Source organism: Equus asinus, chromosome 18 (genome assembly GCF_041296235.1).
Source record: "Equus asinus isolate D_3611 breed Donkey chromosome 18, EquAss-T2T_v2, whole genome shotgun sequence".
NCBI lineage: Eukaryota > Metazoa > Chordata > Mammalia > Perissodactyla > Equidae > Equus > Equus asinus.
In genome coordinates, this window is record NC_091807.1 from 34072557 (window position 1) to 34097801 (window position 25245).

Here is a 25245-nt window from a genome sequence, read left to right on the forward strand (position 1 = left end):
AAAAATTACAAAGAGACAGTAAATTATTTTTGCAAGTGATCGGTTAAAATGTTAAGTAGACTATATTATAGGACAAGTTTTGAATTAACTAGAAACATAAAACTAACCAGCCCTGACTGATCATTTGTCTCCTCTGAGCACAAGCCAGGTAAGAGTTGTCTAATCTTTGCTGAGTTCTGTGTTCTTAGAAACACTTAGGTACATGTTCAGTTACAAGCGACATCTCTATTTTCCAGAGGAGTAGCCCATAGTTCCTAGGTAAACTAGTCCAATAAAAGGAAACTCCTCCGTAAATTCATCAGGCCTCTTGGGCTCTGAATTCTCATCCTAACTTCCTAAATTTGGCCATGTGTCAGAATTGCCTTGGGCCTTTGTTCAAAATATAGATCCAGGCCCTACCCTCTGGAGGTTCTGATGGTTAGGACTCTGAACCTGAATTTTTAAGCAGCCCGTCAGGGTGACTCCGATGCAGCTGTCAGTGGTATGAGAACCACTGCGTTAGTCTATGCCGCACTTGCCTCACTTGTGAAAGTGCAAGATTATACCTGCCTGGCTTCATAGGGTTAAGAGAGCATGAAATGAGTTGTATTTGAAATTGTTTCATCAACCCAGAAGTACTATGAGAAATGTTAAGGTGATATTGTAAATCAAGTCTGTGCCAGCTGGTGTGCTAATTGATTTGCACGACAGTCCTAAAAGGTGAATGTTATTCCCATTTAGAAGTGAACTAGGAAACAGCTGTAAGGTAGAATCTAGCCTTCTTGATCTTATATAATTGAACAGGGATTCAGAAAAAGTCATCTGCCCAGTATACTACCAGTAGTGGAACAAGCCAAATAATTTACATACTTTTGTTTTTACATATTGATGAAGATACCATGTATCAACCTGATGACTTCAGTTAAATGCATGTTGGTGTCATCTATGTGGGAAACTCGGTGCTTTGTACTTTGGCCATGCCAAGCTGAATACGACATAGTCTCTGCCCAGGGGAAGTTAGAACCTAGTAGAGAAGTGGAGATACAAAAACAAATTATTACAGTAACGTTCTTAACATTTTCCTTTTTAAAGAATGAATCTTACAACCGTAACAAGGCAGGTTCGGAATGTGATGTACAAGTTCAGAGGAAGGGAGAGGTCATCTGAGGTGAAGAGCACAACGTGAGACAGAAAGAATGACTTCCCTTTTTCTTTTTACCCCAGAGGGACCAGCCTCTGTCAGGTAGCGTGAGGACTCTTCTCTCTCCCCTCCTGCAGTTGCCAGGTCCTTGTAGGCAAGTCAGATGATGGCGAAGCTCGTGAAGGTTATGTCCCCTTCCGCGAAGTGAAGGGAAGCAGAAGTGAGTTTGATGATGCAGACTATGTGCTGGGTACTTTGTGTATGTCACCTTAATCAATTCCAGCAGCTCTGGGAGTTGAGAGAGGCCGTATCCTTTAGTGGAAGGGGCATGGGATTTTTTAACCTAAAGGTACTTGGTAATGTTGGAACCAAATTTGGCTTGTGCATAGGTGTTCAGATGAGTGGCTTTTCCTGGTGACACAGCTTCACAGGACATGTGAGACTCTTCCTCCCTTTCAGCATGTGACCTTTGCCTTGGTTTTGACAAGGGCATGATTGCTGCTAACCCATTATAACATCATGGGTAGAGGTCTGCGGTTTGTTGTTGCAGGGTACCGGAAGGGAAGAGTGGTATGGAAAACATGCAGCGTTTGGTAGTAGGGAATCTTTACAGGAAGTATAAAGGTTGGTTTCTTTGACAAATAATGTACCAAATGTTAGGGATAAAGTAGCGAAAAATAGACAAATACAGTTTGTGCCTTTATGTTATTGACAATCTAGTTTGGGCATTTTAACATTTGCTGTTCATGATAGAATATGTGAGAACATTTTGAGCTGTTGAAGATTGGCTAGGTCGGTATTGAGTTTCACTGAGCATGACTGGTGGGGATTTTACACTGTGTGTCTTCCCGTATTTGTCTTTTTAAAGCTTTAAGGAACTCACCAAAAAGCAGTAAGACTGCAACTCATTCCAAATGAGATGTTGACATAAGTTAAGCATACTTTTCTGCATTATCCAAGAATACAAATACAGATTGCAGCGTTTTTCATAGGTGACATTTGTACAATGTACATATTTTAAGAAGATTTGAAAATGTCTTTCTTACCTCCTTGTATTAGTTTCCTTTGGCTGCTGTAACAAATCACCACAAACTTAGTGGCTTAAAACAACAGAAATTTATTCTCTCACAGTTCTGGAGGCCAGAAGTCTGCAATCAGTACCACTGAGCCGGGATCCAGAGTAACTGCAGGACACGGGCTGTGCTTCCTCGGGAGTGTCTAGGAGAGACAGTCTATTGCTCACCTCTTTTAGCTTCTGGTGGCTGTCAACACTTCTTGACTTGTGACTGCATCACTCTGATCTCTCCCTCCATGGTCATATTGCTTTTTCCTCTTCTGCCTGTGTCAGATCTCCCTCTGCCTCTCTCTTTTATTTCTTATGGCACATAGCGCCCACCTGGATAATCTCAAGATCCTTAACTTATGTAATCATCATTACATCTGCAAGTGGGATGGGATGATGCAAACCTTTTTCCAAGTAGGATGACATCTATAGATTCCAGAGGTTAGGGTGTGGATACTTTTTCGGGGGTGACATTTTTCATCTTAGAGGTATATAAATTATTTAGAAGAGTAGGAAGGTTGCTTTTGAAATAGTAGCTTAGATATATCATAAGTATATTTCCAATTATAGTAAGAATTCATAATATATCATGTAACGTTTCAGTGTTAGCTTGATGATCCAAATTGGGCGGCATCTCCCTAAAATTTACCATCTTACTTGCCATTTATAACAATGGTTTTGAGCTATTTGTCTCTAAATAATGGAAGTTATTGTTCTTTTAGGGCTGGCTCAAGCTGACAGTGGTAATTTTTATCAAGCATTTTTTAAAAATCAGTCTAAATTTAGGAAAATGATATAAATTAACTGGAACTTATTTTAGCAATCTAGGAATTTTAATGACTGTGAGGAGGTACAGATTGCAGGAGAGTAGTAAAAACTCTACTGTGATGATACTTTTTCTAAACTTACTTGGTTGTATCAAACATGAAAATGTTATAGTTGGACTGTATTATTTAATTATGGTATAGTTTATTTTAGCTATTTGATTTTGGACTGGTCTAATATAGCTCGTTTTGAATAAGATGTAAGCACACATTTAATAGTTTTGTTAAAAAAAAAATGTGCACACTTAGAATGAAAGATGCCAATGGAGGGTTTTTGCAATTGTGAGCCAGTCATGAACATAAATGTGTGTGTGTGTGAGTGAATTTTAATACCTGATTCTTTCTTGACCCTGCGTTTTTTTGGTCACCCTTCTAAGAAAATAGATTCTTCCCTTTTATTTCTCTAATCATCTTAAGATACATGTATTTTGAAGTTCTTTTTAGGTAGTCCTATTACTTCTAGTTCCTTGAATGTGAAGTTTGGTGGTTTATCTGCTGAATTTTCCCTGTGATGGTGGGTTTCTTTGTGTGTTTGTAATTACTGTGATTGAGCTTTTCTTCACAGAACTTCTGAAGGTGTCCCATATTTTGAGGGAAGTACGTATCTGTTTTCAAATTTTGAGTCAGTGACACTTTCCACTTCCCAGTCCCTGTTTCCCAAATGTAATAACCATAAACGCCGTCAGTTTACCTGCATCCCACTCTGTGCAGTTGTTGCTGTGGTTTTCACTCCTACGTATGTTATGTTATAGATTATAAACTCCAGCTTAGAATTTTGTGATTTTTGCTTTAAGCACTTTTTAAACTCCAGCTTACAACTAACTTTTGTTTCAAACAATTGATAATCTTTAAATTACAAGAAGGAAAAAAATACTCATTTATGAAAATTTACCTACTTATTTGCCATTTTTGACACTCTTCATTTGTGTTTCTGTCAGTATCATTTCCCCTCAGTCTGAAGATCATTCTTTAGTGTTTTGTAGTGCAAGTCTCCTGGCAAAAGAATTCTCTCAGATTTTCTTTTTAATCTTGCAAATATTTTCATTTTGCCTTTGTGTTGGAAGGTTATTTTCACTGGTATAAAATTCCAGATTGATAGTTTTGTCATCCGGCACATTAATGATGGTGTTCCACTGTCTTCTGGCTTCCATTGTTTCCGTTGAGAAGTCATCAGTAATTACTATTTTGTTCTTCTCTGTATATATAGTGTCTTTTTCCTGTCTGGCTGCTTTCTAGATTTTCTCTTTGGTGATAAGCTGTTCACCTATAATGTGCCTGGGTGTGGTTATAATTGGAGGGGTTTTTAGCCATGATTTCTTCAGATATTTTTCTTCCCCTTTTCATGGTGATCTTTGATTTCATTACATGCGTGTTAGAACATTTGATTCTGCTCTGCTGGTCTTTGGGGATATCTTCTTTTTTCTTCAGTCTTTTTTCTCTCTTCTTTAGATTGGATAATTTCTATTGATCTGACTTGACGTTTACTGATTTTTTTAATGTCATCTTCAATATGCTGTTAAATCCATTCGGTAGAAGTTTTTCCTTAGTTATATTTCTCACTTTTAGAATTCCATTTTTGTTCTTTTTTTGCAGTTTTTATTTTTCTGCTGAGATAACTATGTTCACACATTAAAGGGCATATGTCCCTTAAAGTTTTTGAACGTATTTTCTTCTAATTTTTTGTATAAAATAATTGCTTTAAAATCTTTGTATGCTAAATGTAACTGCTGGTCTATCCTGGGGTGGTTGTTCTGTTTACCTCTTTTTTTACCCTGTGGATCACATTTTTCTGTTATTCTTTGTTTGTTTACTAATTTTTGCTTGAGTACTGTTTTCTTCTTCCTAAGTGTTAATGTTTGTTCTAGAAGGCTGGTTGGTTACCTTGAGTTTATGTAGATTTGGTTTTATACTTTGTTATGCAAGATCTATGGAAAGCTCACGGTGACTCCTAGCCCCTCTAATGTGGTGGGGTATGACTTCCACCCTGAGTCTTCCTGTAGATCTTGTCTGGGTTTGGTTTTAGACATTATTAGTCTTGGTCTGGAGTAGGCTACACTCTAGGATGTGGTCTTTAGTCTTGAAAGAGGGAAAGGAATGTTAAGGTGTGTATTAGGGTTCTCCAGAGAAACAGACCCAATAGGAAATATATGATTTATTCTAAGGAATTGGTTTATGTGATTATGGAGGCTGAGAAGTCCCAAGATCTGCACTTGGCATGTTGGAAACCCAGGAGAGCCTATGGTGTAGTTCCAGTTGGAGTCTGAAGGCCTAAGAACCACAAGAGCTAATGGTTTAAGTTCTAGTCCGAAAACCAGAGGCTCAAGATTAAAAAGAGGGGCTGGCTCAGTGGTATAGTGGTTAAGTTCACATGCTCTGCTTTAGTGGTCTGGGGTTTGTGGTTTTGGATCTCAGTTGCGGACCTACACACTGCTCATCAAACCAACCTGTGACAGCGTCCCACATAGAAAATAGAGGAAGTTTGCTACAGATGTTAGCTCAGCAACAATCTTCCTCACCAAAAAAAAAAAAAAAAAAAAAAGATTCAAGAAGGGCTGCTATTTCAGTTTGGATCCAAAGACAGGAAAAAGGTTGATGTCTCAGCTCAACGCAATCAGGCAAGAGAAGTTCTCTTTTACTTGTGGGAAGGTCAATGCTTTTGTTCTGTTTAGGCCCTCAGCTGACTGGATGAGGCCCACCCACATTAGGGAGGGCAATCAGTCTACTAAGTCAAATCTTTGTTTGTTTTTTTTAAAGATTTTATTTTTCCTTTTTCTCCCCAAAGTCCCCTGGTATATAGTTGTATACTTTTAGTTGTGGGTGCTTCTAGCTGTGGCATGTGGGATGCCACCTCAGCATGGCTTGATGAGTGGTGCCCTGTCCGTGCCTGACATCTGAACTGGCGAAACCCTGGGCCGCCGCAGCGGAGCGCATGAACTTAACCACTCGGCCACAGGGCCAGCCCCTCAAATGTTGATCTCTGTCCAGAAACAGCTTCACAGACGCACCCAGAATAGTGTTTGACCAAATATCTGCGCCCAGATATTTGCTTGACCAAATACCCAAGGCCTGGTCAAGTTGACATATTAAAGTAACCTTCACAGTCTGTTAATGAGATCTCTCCACTGTGGCTGGCTAGGGACTCCAAAATCCCCCAGGTCTGCTCATTATCTCTCACTTCTGTTCTGCTTTCAGCCTCTTAGTGGGCACTTTGTGCCAAGTTTTTGGTAATCTCACCCAGCTCATGCATTCGGGTCCTCTTAGGTCCCCTGCACAAATTTCTGGAGACACTTTCTGCATAACTCTCTTTTCTCTGTTGCCCTGTCCCCCAAAGATTGCAGCTGCTTCAGCTCCTTGGAACTCTGATCATTACCTTCACATCTCAGCAAGCCTGCCATGCCTTGTCTGGACTCCAGCTCCCTCCACCATGTTGGGAAATTGTCCCTAGAGAACCAGGGCAAAAAAATAGGCTCAGTGGAGGAGATAATTTTCTTTTAAAATTCTAGCTGTTTCCCTGATTATATTTCACAGAGTCTGCAGATTTTAAAATAATGTTGGGGGCCGGCCCTGTGGCCGAGTAGTTAAAGTTCCGTGTGCTCTGCTTCGGCTTCGCGGGGTTGGATCCCAGGCATGGACCTATTCCACCATTGAGCCATACTGTGGAGGCATCCCACATGCAAAATAGAGGAATATTGGCAGAGATGTTAGCTCAGGGCTGATCTTCCTCAAGCAAAAAAAAAGGAAGATTGGCAATGGATGTTAGCTCAGGTGAATCTTCCTCACCAAAAATTAATAATAATAATATAGTAATTTTGTAGTGATGTGGTCCTTTGTGCTAAGGTCAGGCCAGAGGGGTGAGCTCCATAGTATTTGACTCCCGATTACCACTTAGTGTTGGAATCCTGGCCAAGGCAGACTGTGGGAATTTGCAGTGACTGAGGGTTGCCATTCATGAAGCAACTGTTCCATTATTGGATGCCTTCACCCTTTTATTCATTGTCCTGTAACATTCTGCTTATTCTTGGTTTTTGTCCTAGCTGCTTTGACTGTGGGGAACAAGTCAATTCATTCCATCCTTGTGAGACTTGCTTAATTATTTGGAGGCATCTATTCACTGTTCCTTTAGTCTTTCATTGTCTTAGCTGATCAGCCTTGGTACTTCCAAGATCCCCCCCCACTATTGCTTTCTCAGCTTTGAATTTTCTCACCTCCTCTCTTTATGTGGATCTAGAAATGGAAAGAATTGTGAGCTTAAGAAGCCTTATAGACATAAAGATTGCAAATTCAGGTCTCATCTGTGAAATTCTTGGAAAGGTTATTTCTGATAATCCCCCTTCCTCAAATCTAAGTTTGTTCCCCTCATTATGGTCTCTTTTAGCAATCCTTACTTTCCCTCCTAACCTTTAGCATGGTTTGCAGTCACATATTAGTGTGGTTTTGGTATGTTTCCCACATTAGACTGTGAGTTCCCTGAGGCCAGGCACAGTGACAGTAAATCTCACCCTTATGTCTCCAGTACTCAGCACATACTTGTTAAAGAAATGAATTACGAATTTGAAACTCTGTTCATGTCATGACATCATTTGCTTTTTAGGATATTATTTGTGTATGTGCAGTTATTTAAAATGGTCTTTCAGTTGTTTCAGTAGGCATCAGTGATGGCACTTCTGAAGTGGACGCAGAAGTATCTGTGGTTGTTACCCTTCTCCCTCTCCGGCCCCAACACTTTCTTAGTCTCATTATGCCAACCAGAGATAATGCTGTTAAAGGGGCAGTTATCTTTCTGGACATTTTCTTCTGTATTTTCATTTAGAAATAAGTATGCTTATTCTTGTTATACACATAAATATTATATTTGCACATACTTCAGTGCAGCAGTGGGGTTTGAATGCTCAGTTAAAATGGTAGTTAAATATTATTTTGCTTTTGCATTGGCTTGATAATCAGATCTTTCAGTGTTTATTTTTCAGCTAGTCGTAAGTAAGGCAGACAACCTCTAGACTTCAGTTTCCACGTCTGCTAAGGGATTGATTTGAATTAAATGAAATAGAAGACCTCAGCTCTAAATATGATAATAAATTCACTGTTATTGTGTCATTCACCTGTATTAGATACCACAAAAATTGTGCTATTTTGTATAATAGAAAAAAGTAGGAAGATAAAAATCAGATGAGACTTTGGGTAGCAAAAGGAAATTTTGGGGTAAGTTGTTCAATTTTTTCCTCATAATGTTCAATATTTTTCCTCCTCAAGTGGCTAGAGAATGTCAGCTGGTGAAACCAGTAGTGAGATCTGTCTTTCTTGTGGACTTTGGTGCTAGAAAGGTTGCACTGTATGGATCCCACCAAGCTGCCTGACGACGTCCTGAAGGGAGTTGCCCCTCACTCCCTGCATTTCACATCACAGCATACACTTGTTAACTTGGCGAGCACCCCTAGAGAAATGTTACAGAGACCAGAGCTTACGTAGGTGCATGTTTGTCTGTGACTCATTCAGAAACAGCACTTTATGGAAAGTAATTTCCCAAGCTATTCAACCCCTTTCTCCTCTCCCAAAAGAGAAACAAACAAAAAGAAGAGAAAAAAGCAAATTTTGCTCAGTCATGGAATGTTTGTAAGCTCTCTTGTCATGAAATGTTACTGAATCTTTAAATATTTTTTAGTTAGCTTCTTTTGTCAAGCAGCTCACTTATATTATAGTTTAAAGAATTGTATTTCTAATACTTTTAAAAATATATCATTGCTATTACTTTTTTAAACTTTTAATTATGGAAAACTTCAAATGTACATGAGAATAGACAGAGCCCTCCTGTTCCTATCATTCTGCTTCAGCAGTTATCAATATTTTGGCTGCCTGGTTTTATAATATTTTCAACCATATTAAAAAATATTCCTTTTAGAGAGATGCTTGGTATTTAACAGGAAAAATGAACAAACAAACTATGCCCAGGTTTTATCTGGTTCTGGCTATTTATATAGTGTTGATAACTATATAAAGTATTTTTTAGCTCATATAACAGTCATTCTCTGTAGAAAAAATACTAGATTTTGTGCCTTTTGTATTGAAATGAATTATAGAGCTAAACCGTGGAACACTCATTGTTCTGCCGTTAGGCTGCAGGTATGACTTAACTGTGCTTATCATCTTGTATTAAATATATAAAAACTTTAACTCACCTACTTGTTTCAACAAAGCAACCAAAAGCAGATGTTCTGGGAGATGAGTTGGTTTGATGATTATGTCTTTTTTCTCTCTTCTACTGAGAGTTGGCTGTAGTTGAGAAAGCTGGCCTTGGAGGGTGAGATGAAGAAGGCTTTTTCCACTTTCTGGGGCTAGATGCTGACATGCACACGGTCAGTTACCTACAGGTCAAGGCGGAGTGGGGTTAGGGCTGTAATCATGGTATAAATACTGCTGTAGCAGGGTTGAGGAGGAAGTGGCATTTGTAGGAGGTGCTGGGGGAGACTTTCTGGAGGAGAGAGCATTGGTGTTGCCCTTGGAGCATGGTGTTGACAGGCAGAGGTGGGTAAGGAAGGCTCATGGAATAGCCTGAGCAAAAAGGTGGTATTTGGGGAATGAGCTTTGTCCCTTGTGGCTGGAGTGTAGATTTGGGGAAAGTGTGTCGTAGGAGATAAGACTAGGGAAAGGTGGAGGTAATGATAGTATAAAGTATAGCAGTGTAAAGAAGTAAACGTGCGTTGAGCACTTACTGTGCAATATTTTAAATGCTCTTCGTGTGCTCTGTCATTGGGAATACAATAATTTACAGGATTAGCCACACTTTGTAGCTGAGGACACTTAGTCCCCTACAGGAGAGGGCACTCAGTAAGCTGTGGAGCCCGGAGTTAAACTAGGGTGGGCTGACTCTGAGCCTGATGGCACAGGGCCTTGAACACCAGGTGAAGCAACTCTAAGCACTTTTTTGGGTCTTACTGTGGGTGATGATCTAGTAGTATATTAACTGATTTTTAAAAATAAGATCTTTAATAGTTTATTATGATGAACTTTTTACCTATATTGGAGTTTTAAAAATTGGATGTACTTGGAAGTTGTTCTCATAGTTGTGGTCCTTAGAAGAATGGACTGAGACTGGCTAATTGGGTTGAGAAGAGAGATTGTCTTGCTGTCGAGTTGGAGAAGTAGCTGAGGAGTAAGTCTTGTGTATGAAGAGTGTTTTGTAGGCTGTGTGTAGCTGTTTTCTGTTTCTTCAGAGTGCAGACAAACATCGTGAACTTGTTAGGATAGAGGAATTTCGTATAATTTATGGCTAAGGATTTGAAAATTATTGGTATAGTTTATCATGAGAATTATTTTTGAGATGGGTAGATTTTCACTATGTTTAGGATTTTCTTCTGCTTCAGGAGGAAGGGGTGCTTAAGATGATGTTTTAAAGGTTTTTCCAGATCTTTGTTCCAAGATTTATCTTTATACTAATTCCAGCTTTCTCACCTATTGTATGTCTCCTGGTCTTATATGGAAATAAGAGAGCAGTAATACTGTGTTAAGGTTTGTAGTTTTGATTGAAAGGGCAAACCAAAATAAGAAAACAAAACCCCACTGTGACGGCTAGAGAAATAGCATGCCCATATATTGCAAGGCTGTGAACGAGGTCCCAGAAGTTGAATATCCAGTCTAGTGAGGCTGGTGAAATTTGAAGTATAGGTTGGGAAATGTTGACATCAGCAAATAAGTCATGTATTAGGATTATGACAGTTTGACTACTGATAATCCATGCCAGTCACTTTTACAGAATTTCCATTGATCAAGAAAATCTTAGGTTAAGATCTTAAGGTTTAACTAGGTTTAAGATTTTATTTTGCTACAAAATGCACATTCATATTAGAAAATTTAGAAAATACAGAAGATAAGAATAAGTTTCCTGTATTTCTTGTCTTTGGAGATAACTACTATTTTTGTGTATAATCTGTCAGGTTTTTTCCTGCACACAAGTATTTTTCTTTCTCTTTTAAAAATAAATATAATCATATGGTATCAGCATACTGCGTTTTAACCCACTTTTTTCTACATAAAACAATATTTTCCATGTTGTTATTTCACTATACCAGTGTATTTATTGAACATCTACTGTGATATAATAGAAATAGGAGACTTAGCAAGCAGTAGATAATTTCATTGGAGTAAGAGTATAGCATTAATTAACAAAATATAATGGTAGGTAATTAAATGGAAGTTCAGTGGAGAGAGTGGAGTGACCTTAAGCTGGATAAAGGAGAATTGAGGTGGTCTTGAAGGATGAGTAGGATTTAGGTAAAGATTTAGGTAAAGAAAAGGCAAATTGTAGGTGGGGGAAATGATTTGAGCATTGGTGCAGAAGGAGATTAAATGGCATTTTATAGAATGCCATGCCAAGCTCTGAGTTTAGGGAAGTAAGATTTGATCAAACGTTCTTAAGTTATGGAGGGGTTAAATCTAGGTTGAAAGTGCTGTGCTTCAGGAATGTATGTGTGGCAGCTGACTGGGATAAATTGAGACAAGGGATAAGCTGCCTTTAAGTACAGTAGTTCCCAAATTTGGCTGTGCTCAAGAATCACCTGGAAATTGTTGTTTAAAAAAGCAAAGAAGATTCTTGGGTTCTTCTCCATGCTTCCTGAATCAGGATCTTTGGGAGTGGAGTCTGCAGCCTAGTTTTGGGAACCTCCTCCTCCCCTAGTGTTTCTGACGTACCATCAGGCTGGGAGATGCTTAGTTCTAGGAGGCATCTGTAACACTGAACATGGAATAAGGACCTGGACCAAGGTGATTCAGTGTTCATGGAGAAGAATGGAAAGGCATAGGCTTTTTTGAAACTTGATAGGATTTAGGGAGACCCTTTAGAGGAGATGAGTCAGCAGTCTTAGTGAAGTCACTGGAAGAATGGTGGGGCCCTGGGTAGGGATGGGAAGGTGAGTTGTGTGAGGACGGGGTAAGGATGTGTTTTAGGCATTGTGAGTTGAGGTAGTAATATGGCCTATAGGCGACATCCAGCAGCTTGTTGGACTAGATCTTGAGTGAGAGGTTAGGGTAGAGAAGAAAGTCCAGAATTATTAGTTCAGAGTAAAACTTTGAAGTACTTCTTTTGGAGGGAAAGATGTATAGAGATGAGTTGGGGGGCCAGGGGTGGAACTGGAGGTAACACCTGAGGTTTGGGCTAAAAGTGAAAGAGACATGGACTATTTGGAGGATAACTGGTACTCTGAAATGTAAGACCACACATTTTAAGAATTTTTGAAGAGGTAGCATTTCCCTGTAAGTTCCACAAAAGTGTAACGGGGAAAATACATAAAACTGTACTCATTTTACTGCTCTTAGTAATAGGCTTGTGGGAGAAAAATGTAAGCCATTACTAACTGTGTGCATTTTTTATTATTTCTGGGACTTGTTATTTTTCTGTATTTTTGAAATGCAAGGGTAATTAAAAGCAGTGATTTATTAAACTATCTATAATTATATATGTATAAAAGTACATATAGCCAGCTAAGTATATGTGTACATGCACTTATGTTATTTCATTATGTAATGTATATTTTATAAGTAAATATGTATGTGTCTATATATTTGTACTTTAGACCATCCTATTGAGGAAAGTCAGTGCTATCAGGAGAGAGCAGAGTGGTTTTCCAGTGCATTTCTTAGAAACTAGTTACCAGAAGGGCTTGCAGGCTATTGATTGAACGTGTTCTTCCCAAGTGTCTTCTGTCTGATAGACACTGCTTTGTGGATGGAACACATAATGAGATCACCCCAGCATTCAGGTTAGGGAGGGAACTGTAACGAGAGAGAACATTAAGCACTGGATCTCATCCTCGTTTGATTCTCAGGAGCACCTGGAGGTCATTGGACCACCCCTTTTTAATTCCTCATAGGAGCTAAAATTAATTTGAGTATGTTATGTGATCTGTCAGCAAGCATATCAACAGAAGAGATTGAAAAATTCCTGGGGTTTTGTTCATAATACTTTGCTCTTAGTTCCTATTAACAGGTGGGTAAAAGCAAGATCCAAGGTTCAAAGTTTATGGTAGTGAAAAATTGGAAACAACCCAGATAATCCCCCAATAGATACTTGCTTAAAGTAAACTTAGATCTGTGCAATGGAGTGCTATACAACTATTAAAAATGGTACAAATGTAAATTATCGATGTAAAGATGTAAGATTAAAAAAATAAGAGCAGAGATTCCTTATCTTAGAGTGCTGAAATTTTGCGTGGCTTTTAGTTATTTGTTTCTAGTTAGTTCTTATTCCCTTTTTAAAAAGTAATGAACACGTAACATTTTATAATCAGAAAATAGTCTGTTTATTTCAGATAAATGATGGAAGGAAAAACTTGGGGTTTTTAAATTTTAAGTGGAAGAAGACTGTCATTCACTTCGAGCTTCTGAACATGATTGCACACAATTGGGTTGGAATGGTGACAGGGTTTGTTTTTAAGGTGTCTAGTTCTGATGAGAATGGGCTGTATGGGTAGACTGAGCAGAGTGTGCGCACAGAACAAGGAGGGCCTTGACTAAGATGGGAGCGGTGCAAATGGAGCCACGAGGCCAGTTTGAAAGACCATTCTGAGGTGAAATCCACACAAAAGTTTGTGGTTTGGAGGTGCAATAAGCAATAGGAAAGAAGTCCTAGATGATCAGAGTTTTAGTTTGGGAGATTGGGTGATGGTGACACCCATTAACCAAGGCTGAGGACACAGGAAGGAGAAATGGGGTTTTTTCCTGTCCTGCTTGGTCTTTCCTCCCCTTTTGTGAGCAGGGAGAAGGGTGGGGGATGGTGCATTCAGTGTCACATGGGACCTGAGAGCAGCGGCGTTGGCGTCACTGTGGTTGGGTTTGATTAGTATCCATCTACAGTTAGTCATATTTGACTTGGGGCGACTTCACCTTACTTTTCTGGGCCTTTCCTTACCTGTAAAGTGAGGATAATAGTACTGCTTACCTTACTGTTTATGGGGATTAAGTGAATTAAAGGAAAATATTTATCGGTCCATTAACGATAAGACATCTCATATGCACTCCTAACTGGGAAACAGTAAGAACTGGGACATTCAAGCTCAGTTCACTGGGCTCTCAGAAATGTGGGCCTGAAACTCTGTAGAGAGAGGTGCACTAGAGTCAAGCCAGCTTTTAAAAGTCTGCTGAATTCCACATACAGCTAAAATAGTACTTAAAGTTGACTTTCAACCAACTGTCTTAGAAATGTGCCTTCTGGAACTTAAACGTCTGATTATGATAGGGATAGTTCCTACTGTCTACTTTATATAGGAGTCACTCTCCAGTAGCAGGAGTTGGGTTCTTGAAAAGTTCTCTGGTCTGAGAATTCATGTTTGAGGAACTCAGAATACAAGAGAATACATGTAAATATGTTGATATGCTCAAAGGTTGATATAAACCTGGTCGAATCGTTAGGCTTTCACACTCCAGGAAGACAAAGGATAGCAAGCCAAATAGGGTCTCCGCGGTCGTTTCTGTGTTTTGAGTGAGTGACAGGTAGCTGTACTTCACACTTACTGATCACAGCTTACCCCTAGAAACCTTTCAGTCTCTGCCCTCCAGTCTTTAAAAAGATATTTGTCATTGTATTATGCATTGTTACAGATATATGCATGTGAGGTATTTCCTTCCTGTTTTCCTGTATTTATTGCTGGATCCAAATACTTAGTGCCTAATTTTGTCTCATTTGAGTCCAGATGTTGTCCCACAGAGGCCAAGTAACTTGGTGCTTGAGGTCGCAGAAGTTTGGGGCAGTGTTTATTTAATTCACCCAGCTCTTGGTTCTTGAACCTTCTCTCCAGTCCTTGCTCAGGGTCGTGTCTTCTCATATAATTTCATGAGAAATTGTGTCCTTTCCCCTTTAACACACATCTCAGCTACTTCCGCTTCCAGCACGCCATTGGAGTTGGACATAGAGTCCAAGACCAGGTTCATAATCCTTCATGTCCTTTTATCTTGCCCAGGACTTGAGTGCAAAAATGACTTACCTGTTATTATTGTTTACCCAGTTTGTCTCCTTTACAAATTGTTTTGGTAAAGGGAATATATAACAATCTGTTATGTGCTGTAATCAAAATTTATCTGCTAGGCCAACTTTTGGGGAGAGTTACTTTTCCATTCTCCTAAACTGAAATGCTTTTTACAACTTAATTTACTACTTAGGAGCTTTATTTCATGTTTGGGATGGTCGAGGCAGCTGAGTGAGTTCAGGGTCTAAAATCAGACTTAGAGACACCTAGATTCTTGTATCTTTGTAATTTTCTCGTAGCCATTTCAGTGATCCTCAATGAGAGGCGTTTTGGTGTGGTGGAAAATATGAACTTTAGTGTGGGACGAGAGTTCACAAGCTGTGACTTCAGACCGGGGTAGTTAACCTCTCTGACCCTTAGTTTTGCCCTGTGATGAAGTGGAGGTAACCCTGCCTGCTTTGAGTGCTTTTCGGAGATTAAATGTGTCAGCGTTGGTAGTGTCTCAGGTCAGTGGTCAGTGTGTAGTTAAGTGTTCAGCAAATGTTCTTTTCCCTGCATACTCTTAATTTTGATTTGATATAACATTCTATAGTCTTGTGCTTTTTGCCTTTGTAATTAATTTTTTTAAGACTGGCTATTTCCTAGGGGTTTTGGGGAGAGTCGTAAACGTTCCTGGCTTTTAGGATTTCACTTGACTCCTTTGGCTATTATAATTCTAGAAACTCTATTTCTAAAGTTATAGTATGCGAAAAGAAAACATTTTCTTCTGTCACTTTATCTGTTAGTGTAAATGAGCAGAAGTTTATAAGGAAAGCTAGTCATAGTGTATAATTTTTAGATAATCACATTGTAATTTTAATCCATGGAATCAAATTTATCACCCAAGTTTTCCTTGATTTCACTTACTATCTAACTTGTCCTTTTAAATCCCATTGTGTGTTATATTTTATTTTTTAATATGGGTTAAAAATTTTTAATCGTTAAACAAACGCACAAGAATATATATAACTTGTAAAATTAAAAGATAATAAACAACTGTGTACTTCCATCCAGTTTAAGAAATAAAACAGTGCCTACCAGTACTTCTCAACCTGGTATCATGCTGATGCTTTCCCCCTGCTGCTTGTAATAGTTTCCTACTACTTTAGTTTGAAACTAGATAGAACTTTTAGTTTTGTGTCATTACAAGACGTTGTGACATTAGAGAAAAGCGTTGTATCTGCCCTGTAGTTCATTAACTCCTGAGTTTATCTAGATTTGCCATATCATGCAAGTGCATTCATTTCAATTACACTTTTGCCACTTTTGGTCTTTTTGGATTATTATTAATTTTATAAGTCTGTGTATATCAGCGCTTTTAAATAGATGTCTTGATATTCTCTCCTCCTCCCCTAGCCCCTCAGGACAGACAGACAGACACCAAGAGACTGAGTCTGATGCCTGCTTACCTGAGCATAGCATGTGCTTAATTCAGACAGCCTGTTAAAATCCTGCTATCCGTGAAGATGTGCTCTATGCTATTACTTTATGCACTGATTTTCAGAGAACTAAAAAGTGGTTTGTAAGTTTACCTTCAAAAACCACTTAAGCTCAGATTGTTCATAGACCATTGTATTGCTTTTGGCAAAATGTCAGCTAAAACAGACTGTAAAAGATTTTGAGGGTTATGGGAGGTTCCTGTGGTAAGGATAGTAGACGCTTTTCATTAGCATCTAATTTTGCTCTCTAATTTGTGATGACTTCATTTGTAGGGGAAAAGATGAAAAGCACACTGAAAGTTTTACTCAGAAAAGTTTAAAATATGACTGTCTGGGTTTTTAAGCGTCTTTAGAAAGAAAATTGTGTCTATAGTTTGCAAAGTACATTTGGTGTTTTATCTACTTATTGTGGTAAAACCCTCAGCGAATAGAAGCTTTTTGTTTTCTTTTGAAAAGCGACCAACCTGAAGGATGTATGAAATAATCACTAGAATCTTTATTTAAAGCAATCCAAGGTCAAGACTTAAGGAGTTTATCATTGCTTAGTATGTGAAGGTTTGGTTGCTGCCTGTATCCCCAGCAAATTTTGTGACTCAGACGCTGTACCCTTTGCCAAAGGCTGCTTTTCAGATGAGTAGTGATTATGGACGACTTTTCTAAAAGATGTCAGTTTTCAGGCCAATTTTGATGATCCGTATAGTCAGATGCCTTATCCATTGTGCTGCTGGCCCACCCATATTTCTTATCTTCAGATATTTAAAACAGCAATAAAGTAATCTAATTTCTAACAACTTTTAATAGAAAGAATAGTAGTGTGTTACTTGATTCTGCTTTCTTCTTATAAAGTGTTTTTGTATCAGTAATACCTTCTTTTCCTATTGAAATCATTGAAGTTGACAGGTGTAGGTAGTGTTGTAACATTTTATAGGTGAAGAATGTAATGTTGAGAGCCTAAAGAATTTGATAATATGTAGTTCATAACTAGAGGGTTAATTCACATTCTCTTTCCCTATGGTCCCTACTAGAATTGTAAAGACAATTATGAGGGGAAAATTGTTAGAAAACTATGTCTTCGAAATAAAGATCTTTAATCTTGATGTTTCAAATACTATTTTGCAAATACAGCTTTTAATACAGTACTTTAATGTTCGTCCATTGATCTATTCATATACCCCCCAAATTGGGTACCACTTGGTCCCATGTTAGGGTTTTACTTGATAATGTAGCAGCATCTAAACTGAAAGAGGTTCTTCAGGAATGGAATCTGGAATATAGGTAATGATTTTAGACCCAGGCAATTCCTAATTTACAAATAATTCCTACATTTAAACACCCGTCCCTGAGCTCCTGCTCCAGCTGCTTCTCTTCCAGCTGCTGCTATTTAGAGCACGGACTTCAAGCTCTTAAAGAACCCAGGAGTTCAGAAGTAGAAGGAGAAATAAGTGAAAAGCAGAAATATTTTTGGGCAATAAGTATAGACTTAAATCTCTATTATGACCCACTTGCCTAAAAGTGTTTTTCGTCAAACTACCTTAGTTGTTTCTTACTTTATTTTGTAATACTATTAGAATTCTACCAATTAGGGCTTGGTTTGGGCTAACTAGCATCCTTGTTGAAAATTGCAGATATTAAAAGTTAATTATTTCAGCTCACTTCATTTTTTCCTATCACATCCCTGAATTGAACTACACTGAGGCAATAGGAGCTTTGGATGATAACTTAGGAACATACTTTTGGGAAAGGATGATGATTATTAAGCAGGGTGATCGAGATGCCATAATGTAACATTTAGGGAATGACAGGCATCAGTTGAGAGAGTGCTAATAAAGGAAAACAATCTATTTTAGAATTTGTCCAGATAAAGAGAGGATCTAGAATTGGTTCACTCTCTGTATGTCTTCTGCAGGCTCCCCAGTATCTATGACCAGTAATATCTTTTGGGATCAATAGTTTCTTTTGGCTAGCCTGGGAACGTGGCCAACATAAGCAACATTGTTTCATTAGGAATACTTATTGAATTCCACAGTATCAATTTAAAACATAAAGTTTTAGACTGAAACTCATTTCTAAGTTAGGTTTTAGCCTGGGCTTGTCTGTCTCTTCTGCTGTTACCGTGTGCTCTTCGTTGCCGACAACAACTGAGATTGCTTTTGCTTTCCTGTCAGACATTATAGAATTTGCAAGTCAGTCATGAAATGCGAATGGAAGCAATAAGTAGGAAGTATAGTGAAAGAATTACAATAAAGTAAGAGAAGCCACTTGGAAAGCAAAAGAGGGCTTAAGGGAGCGGTCCTAATTTACAAATAACAGCCGTAGATTGACATGTTATCTTTCCTATATAGTAATTTTCGTTGCTTCTGATAGAAAGCCCCGATGAAAAGTGAATTCCCCTTCATACTGATTTGTGAGTTGATGGAGCTTACGAAATGTAGATCCCCCCAAATTACGTAGAATAGTGGAATATTGACTCTTTTCGTATCTAGAAATGCGTTCAGTTTTCATCGATGATAGGCAGATTTTAAAACTGTTTTTCTCTCTGATAATTGAATACTTTGTATTTTATATGTAATTGATTTTCATTAATGAAAATTATTTTCTAGTAAACTTAAATGTTAGTAAATGAATTTGTTAGTAATATTATCTCTGTTTTGGGGATTGTAGTTACATTAGATGTTCCTCAATTAGGGGTAATTGTCTTGCATCCTTATCTCTTATCATAATCTGTTTTTCTTCACACAGTGTTATAGTTTTGCTGCTGGACTCTTCCCTCCCTTCCCCCACCCCATCAGGATGATATGAGACTTGAAAGAAGACGATGCATACAGGTGACTCAAGTTTTGAAATACAGTAAAACTATGGCTGTCTGAGAGAATGTGGGAACTGGTGGTATATTTTGAATGGGGGAGCTTTCTGATAAACAGCATTAGTGGGGAGAATTATTTAGATCAATAAATGCAAAGATAGTAGGGGTATTTATTAAACTTTGAGAATCAGTTTGATAATCAGTGTCTTATAGTGGTAGTAAATACAAATATAGCATAGTAGTTGCTAGTACTTGGCCTTTATAGAAGTGAATGGTTGGCTAATACTTTGGTGAGAATTGAAGTATTTCTGTTAAAAATAAATAAAATACTCACCTTTATGGTTGAATGCATGTTTCCCTCAGATCCCTATTAGAAAAGAGCAAATCTTTTAAAGGCGTAGAGAGTAGATGTTAGTGGTATATCTTAAGTAAGACTGACAGTTAAGGATGTTACACCCATATGTATGATTCCTTAAAAAAAATATGGTCTGGGATTTTACTTTTTCTTTCCTTGTTCCTTCCCTGTTTCCATCCCTTCCTTCATCCCTCTTTCTCTCTTTTCTTTTTCCTCCCTTCTTCCTTTTCGTCCTTTTGTCATTTATATAGTAAAACATTATGAAGGCATTTTTGAAAGAATATTTTTGATTGCTTTGTAATTAATTGAGGTGATCTTATTCATACATGGAAAAATGGGGACTGCTCCATTTATGGCTGTGTTCAAACTCTTGAAAATATAGTGTAGCTAATGGGTAAAGTGTTAGCTTTTAAACTTGTATGTTCTTAAATCAGGTCAGTTGTGAGCATTTTGTTGAACCAAGTGGCTTATATTGGTAGACCTTATCAGAGATAATCTTACTTGATTATATTTATAAACTGTTTGGAAATGCGGTAGAAGTAACTACGTAAATCTTGAATAGATATTTAATTATATTACTGGTGTAGCTATTAAAGTTTTTGTGATTGGTTTTTGTTTTTGGTGATCTTTGTTTTCTAAAAGGAAAAAATTACCATTTTTTGACTTTAGAGTGGGATTTCAAAAAATGTCTCAGCTGTACCATTTTGCGTGAAGAAATGTGCTTGAATATATTTGTAAATTATAGATCAAATATTTTACATTCATGAGGGACTCAAAGAATCTGATGGTAATTCTTTTTGAAGTAAAAGATGATTGAGTAATCACCCCTGTAACCCATCTCTCAGGTGTGCACATCTGTATTTGCTGGTACAAATTAGAGGTACACTATGTACACATTCTGGCTGAGAGGCTGATAAAATCAACATGATCCTGAGGCTGAAGAATCACCATCATAGAGAAATAACTAGGAATACTTACAGAAAAAAATTTAGAATTTTATGAACATTTTGTTGTCACATTTTATAAGTTTGACCTTTTGGTGCAGGAACAGTTTCTCAGCACTGTCAGCTCCCGGATTGCTCCTTGGGCACTATACTGCACATTGGCTATACCAAGTAGATGCTCACTTTCAACTGAGGTCAGTAGAGGAACAAAGTGTTTTTGGGGTATCTCATAGATTTATCCATGAATATGAATGATTTTGGAAATTTTCCCTTATGAAATTTTGAAGTGGCAAAGTTGCTGTTTTATTTCTAGTTTATCTTCACAAGATATGAAGAATTTCCAGAAAGCTCATTTTTTTTAAAGGCTTATGGATGAAATGAAATATCTAAAGAGTAAATACAGTTTATAAAGGTTATCTAGTTAATTCTGTGAATGCTAGAACACAGAAATTCTGCGCAGGTTATATTTATGATGTAATCGAGTCTCCCTTACTTGGCTGTGTATTCTTTAAAAGTTATCAACATTTATTGGCTTACAAAGGAAAACCCGAGAAGGAAGATCTGGTTTTCTCTAATATATGTAGCTGTTGGTATGTTTCCCTTTTAACAATTTAAAAGTTAATAATTGTTTTTGAATATAAAATTAACAGCTTTCCTAGTCGTCATTAATGCTGCAGTTTGCTCTTGTATTACTGTGCACACATTTATTATACTTCACTGACAGAATTAACACATAAAAGCTCATGAGGAGTTTTCCAGTGAAAGGTTTTTCTAGAATGCTTACGCATACTTGAAAGTGAATGTTCTGTTTTCCCCAGACATTCCTGGTACTGACTTCTGTTGGTTAGATGCGATGATACCTCACTCTTAATACCATCTCATAGAAAGGACGTTGAAGTAGGCATTGACTGATTGATCCTTCGAAAGCTAAAGCTTAGTAATAGATTTTTGCTGAACACTAAACCAAAGTCACACTTCAGTGTTCCTCTAGTTCATGTGTTTGTAGATGTTCCTGTACTTGTTTAATTTGAGGGTCTTTTTGCATGTTTTAAAATACAATTTAAATATAAATGAGGTGGAATTGGATTATGTTTTAATTTTTGAAAGAAAAATCATTTGTGACCAAACATTTATTTGGCTCACATTTGCTTTGCACTGGGAACTGTGGTAGGTACTCTACACACAGGATCCTGTGCTTAGGAGTCGGGGAACACATTTCAGTTGAAGGAGGAGCAGATACGTAAACAAATGATGCAGTGGATGTTTGTGATCAATTTTTAAGACTTATTTGTTGAATTCAAGGCATCTAGAGCAAAAGCAGAAAGCTCTCTCTGGTTAGCAGTTTCACCTGACACCCCTGTGCTGATGATGTCAAAATCTACATTTGTGTCCCACTCTTCTCTCCTGAGCTGCAGACTCATGTAACTGCCTACTGGATGTCTGTCCTGCACATCCCCTCCTTTGCCATTTGTTCCCCGTAGTGATGAGTGACACCATTCTACCCAAGCACACTGTCATCCTGGGAACTTAGGAGCCACTCTTTACCCCTTTGAATTAAGAGGTAACCAAATTGAGTTTATTTAGGATGTAGAATCACTTACTTATGAATTAAATTTGGAAAATGCACTACCTCAGACATTACTGTGCATGTTAACATAAAGGCTCTTGGATTTTTTCAATTTATTTGATAAAAAGACTCCTCCCTTTTATTTTTTATTTATACCTATTAACGTCCAGGGGAATGTTATGGGAAAAGCTGTAGGATATAGCAGTTGATACCATTCTTTATTTTGTCGACATGGGCTTTTTTAACAACTAAAATTGTTTTTTAACAATAGTGATAGGCTAGTCACTTTAAAACTTGAAATAGGGGCCAGCCTGGTGGCGCAGCGGTTAAGTTCACACGTTCTGCTTCTTGGTGGCCTGGGGTTCGCTGGTTGGGATCCCGGGTGCAGACATGGCACCACTTGGCAAAAGCCATGCTGTGGCAGGCATCCCACGTATAAAGTAGAGGAAGATGGGCATGGACGTAGCTCAGGGCCAGTCTTCCTCAGCAAAAAGAGGAGGATTGGCAGTGGTTAGCTCAGCACTAATCTTCCTCAAAAAAAAATAAAACTTGAAATAGTTCTAGAACATACAGAACTATAACTCTTTGAGGATGAATAACCTAGGAAATTTAAATTGTGCTTATTTGTTCGTATTTGTCATATTTCTTAAATATATGCATTTAAGCACTTAAAACCATTTGATGTGGCAGAGTTTTTAATTTTAGATTCTCTAACTCACTTTAAAATGTGAATTTTGTAGGGCAAAGTTTGCCTACTTCAGAGACACAGGAGTATGGCATATTATTGCAGAACAATTAGAAATCAGATCTGTAAATTTAAAAAAACCGAACTTCTTTAATCCCATTCATATGCAGTGTGCATTGGGGGAATCAAAAGGTTTGTACATTTTAATATTTTAGTACTTACTGCTAATTTGCCTCCTTTTAAAATTGTTCTCCTCATGGTCCTGTATATCTGGTCTTTTTCTATGTGTTCTCCCTTCTTTAGCCTCGTTCATTTCTTAACCCCAAGCAGTCTGATTTTGCTCGTAATAATTCAACGAGTTTATTGGTTCTGGTGAATGCTAAATCCACTGGATTTATCTTTGCTCTCAGGCTTTTACTTTTTCTCCCTGTTTATTAAGTGATACACAATCACTGAAAAAATTTGGAAATTTATAAGAATATAGACAAGTAGAAGGAAAGCCTAGCCAAAGTTCTACTGTCCACTGTGCTATGGCACATTCTCTTCTGGTTTTTTGTTTTTAGTGCTGTTTTTGATTAATTGAGATCATCTTGAATATTATTCAAGTTGGTGTGCTCGAGTAGAATCTGTTTTATATTGTTTGTATCTTCTCTCTCTTTTTTTCCTCCCCAAAGCCCCCTAGTACATAACTGTATATCCTAGTCGGGGGTCCTTGTAGTTCTTCTGTGTGGGATGCCTCCTCACTGTGGCTTGATGAGTGATGCTAGCTCCGCACCCGGGATCCGAACCAGCAAACCCCAGGCCACCTAAGCGGAGAGCGCAAACTTAACCACTTGGCCACAGGGCCGGCCCCATACCTTCTCTTTTATTGCCTAGCATTATATCATAAACATTTCCCTGTATCATCGAAAACTAACTGTAGTGATCTCCTGTCGCTTTGAACTTGCAACAAATCCAGAGCATTCAAAATTATAAGTGTTTTTGAGGTGAATTACTTTAGAAATTTATTTTAAAGCATGCTGATTTGTGACTGTTTCATTGTATGATCATTTCTTAGTTAAGTTCAGTATCTCTTATTAGACATTGTTTTTTGGGTTTTTTTTACTTTTCCTTTTCATTTTTTTAAGTACTAACATCTGTGCATAAAAGTTTGGTTGTATGTTAAATTATTTTCTTATAATTGATTCCTAGGAGTGTTAAATATTGGGTCATAGGGTTTGAAATATTTTAAGGCCCTTAATACAGCTTTTCAGAAAGCCATTTGGGAACGTGTACCAATTTATACTCTCTAGCATTACATCATGTGTATCTTTCAAGTATACGTCTGTGAGCATTGAGTATTGTAGTTAAAAATAAATCTCTAATTCAACTGCAAAAAGAAGACTCCTCTGCTTTAGGGTATGTAAAAGTGATAGTGTCTCCTCAGTGGAGGAAAAAGTTCAACTGCTTCAGAAATGCATAGAGTAAGTGACAAACCTGGTAGTTTTGTAGATATTCTCGCAGGATTCTTTCTTCCTAGTAAATGGTTTTTATTTAATGCTTTTATGGCATTTGCACATGTTTGCTTACCGTTTTTTTGTCCTAGCTAGTCTCATCCTCAAGATGAGAGGGCTATGGCTTATCCTCATTGTATGCCCTGTGTCTGTCTAGCAGGGATCCTGGGACGTAGAGAGTGCTCAATAAATACTTGGAAAAAGAACAATTTTTACCATCCTACTAACGCTTAAAAATATCTTTTTTTTTTTTTTTTTTTTTTTTGAGGACGATTAGCCCTGAGCTAACTACTGCCAGTCCTCCTCTTTTGGCTGAGGAAGTCTGGCCCTGGGTTAACATGCGTACCCATCTTCCTCTACTTTATCTATGGGACACCTACCACAGCATGGCTTTTGCCAAGTGGTGCCATGTCCGCACCTGGGATCTGAACTGGCGAACCCCAGGCCACCGAGATGTGGAACGTGTGAACTTAACTGCTGTGCCACTGGGCCAGCCCCGCTTAAAAATATCTTAATCTGAATAACTGCTTTAGTAAATTTCTTCAGGTGGTTTTAAGAATTCCTCATTTTCCATTTCCTTTTCCTTTTATGTTTCATATTTTTTATTTAAATCTAATTTCTAAGAGGAAGAAGTTAATGATTATGTGATGTATGGATCACATAAGAGAACATATGGTATTTATAGAAAAGGTGATGGGAAACCTGATGTTAGCCACTTTGTAAAGTTGAATTTCTTAGACCTTAGTCCCTTTATTCAAGACCCAGGTGAAAGCAAATAGATTCATATTCATTATTTTAGATTTTAGTGATATTTACTCAATGTACCTCTAAAAGAATGATTGACATTTTTCAATCTTTCAAGAATGGGAAGATGACAGCAGGACATAGATTTTTTGAATCTCCATAGTTTTCCCTAAAAATGGATGGCGTAACCAGGACAACAAAACCAAAACCTCACGGAC

At 37.8% G+C, this 25245-nt stretch overlaps 1 protein-coding gene across 14 annotated transcripts in view; it reads left to right on the forward strand.

The window, feature by feature from the left end:
- DYRK1A (dual specificity tyrosine phosphorylation regulated kinase 1A) overlaps positions 1–25245 on the forward strand; it is a 137873-nt gene that overhangs the window by 30798 nt on the left and 81830 nt on the right. For 8 of the 14 annotated variants that reach the window (XM_044750667.2, XM_070488855.1, XM_070488854.1 and 5 more), the window contains exon 2: positions 19176–19261. The exons of 3 other annotated variants lie outside the window; for them this stretch is intronic. In XM_044750667.2, coding sequence (XP_044606602.1) covers positions 19252–19261 — 10 coding nt within the window. In that variant the 5' untranslated portion in view covers positions 19176–19251. Of the gene's footprint in view, positions 1–19175; positions 19262–20639; positions 20733–25245 lie in introns of all 14 variants that reach the window. 3 more of the 14 variants (XM_044750673.2, XM_044750671.2, XM_070488859.1) reach the window with 1 other exon arrangement.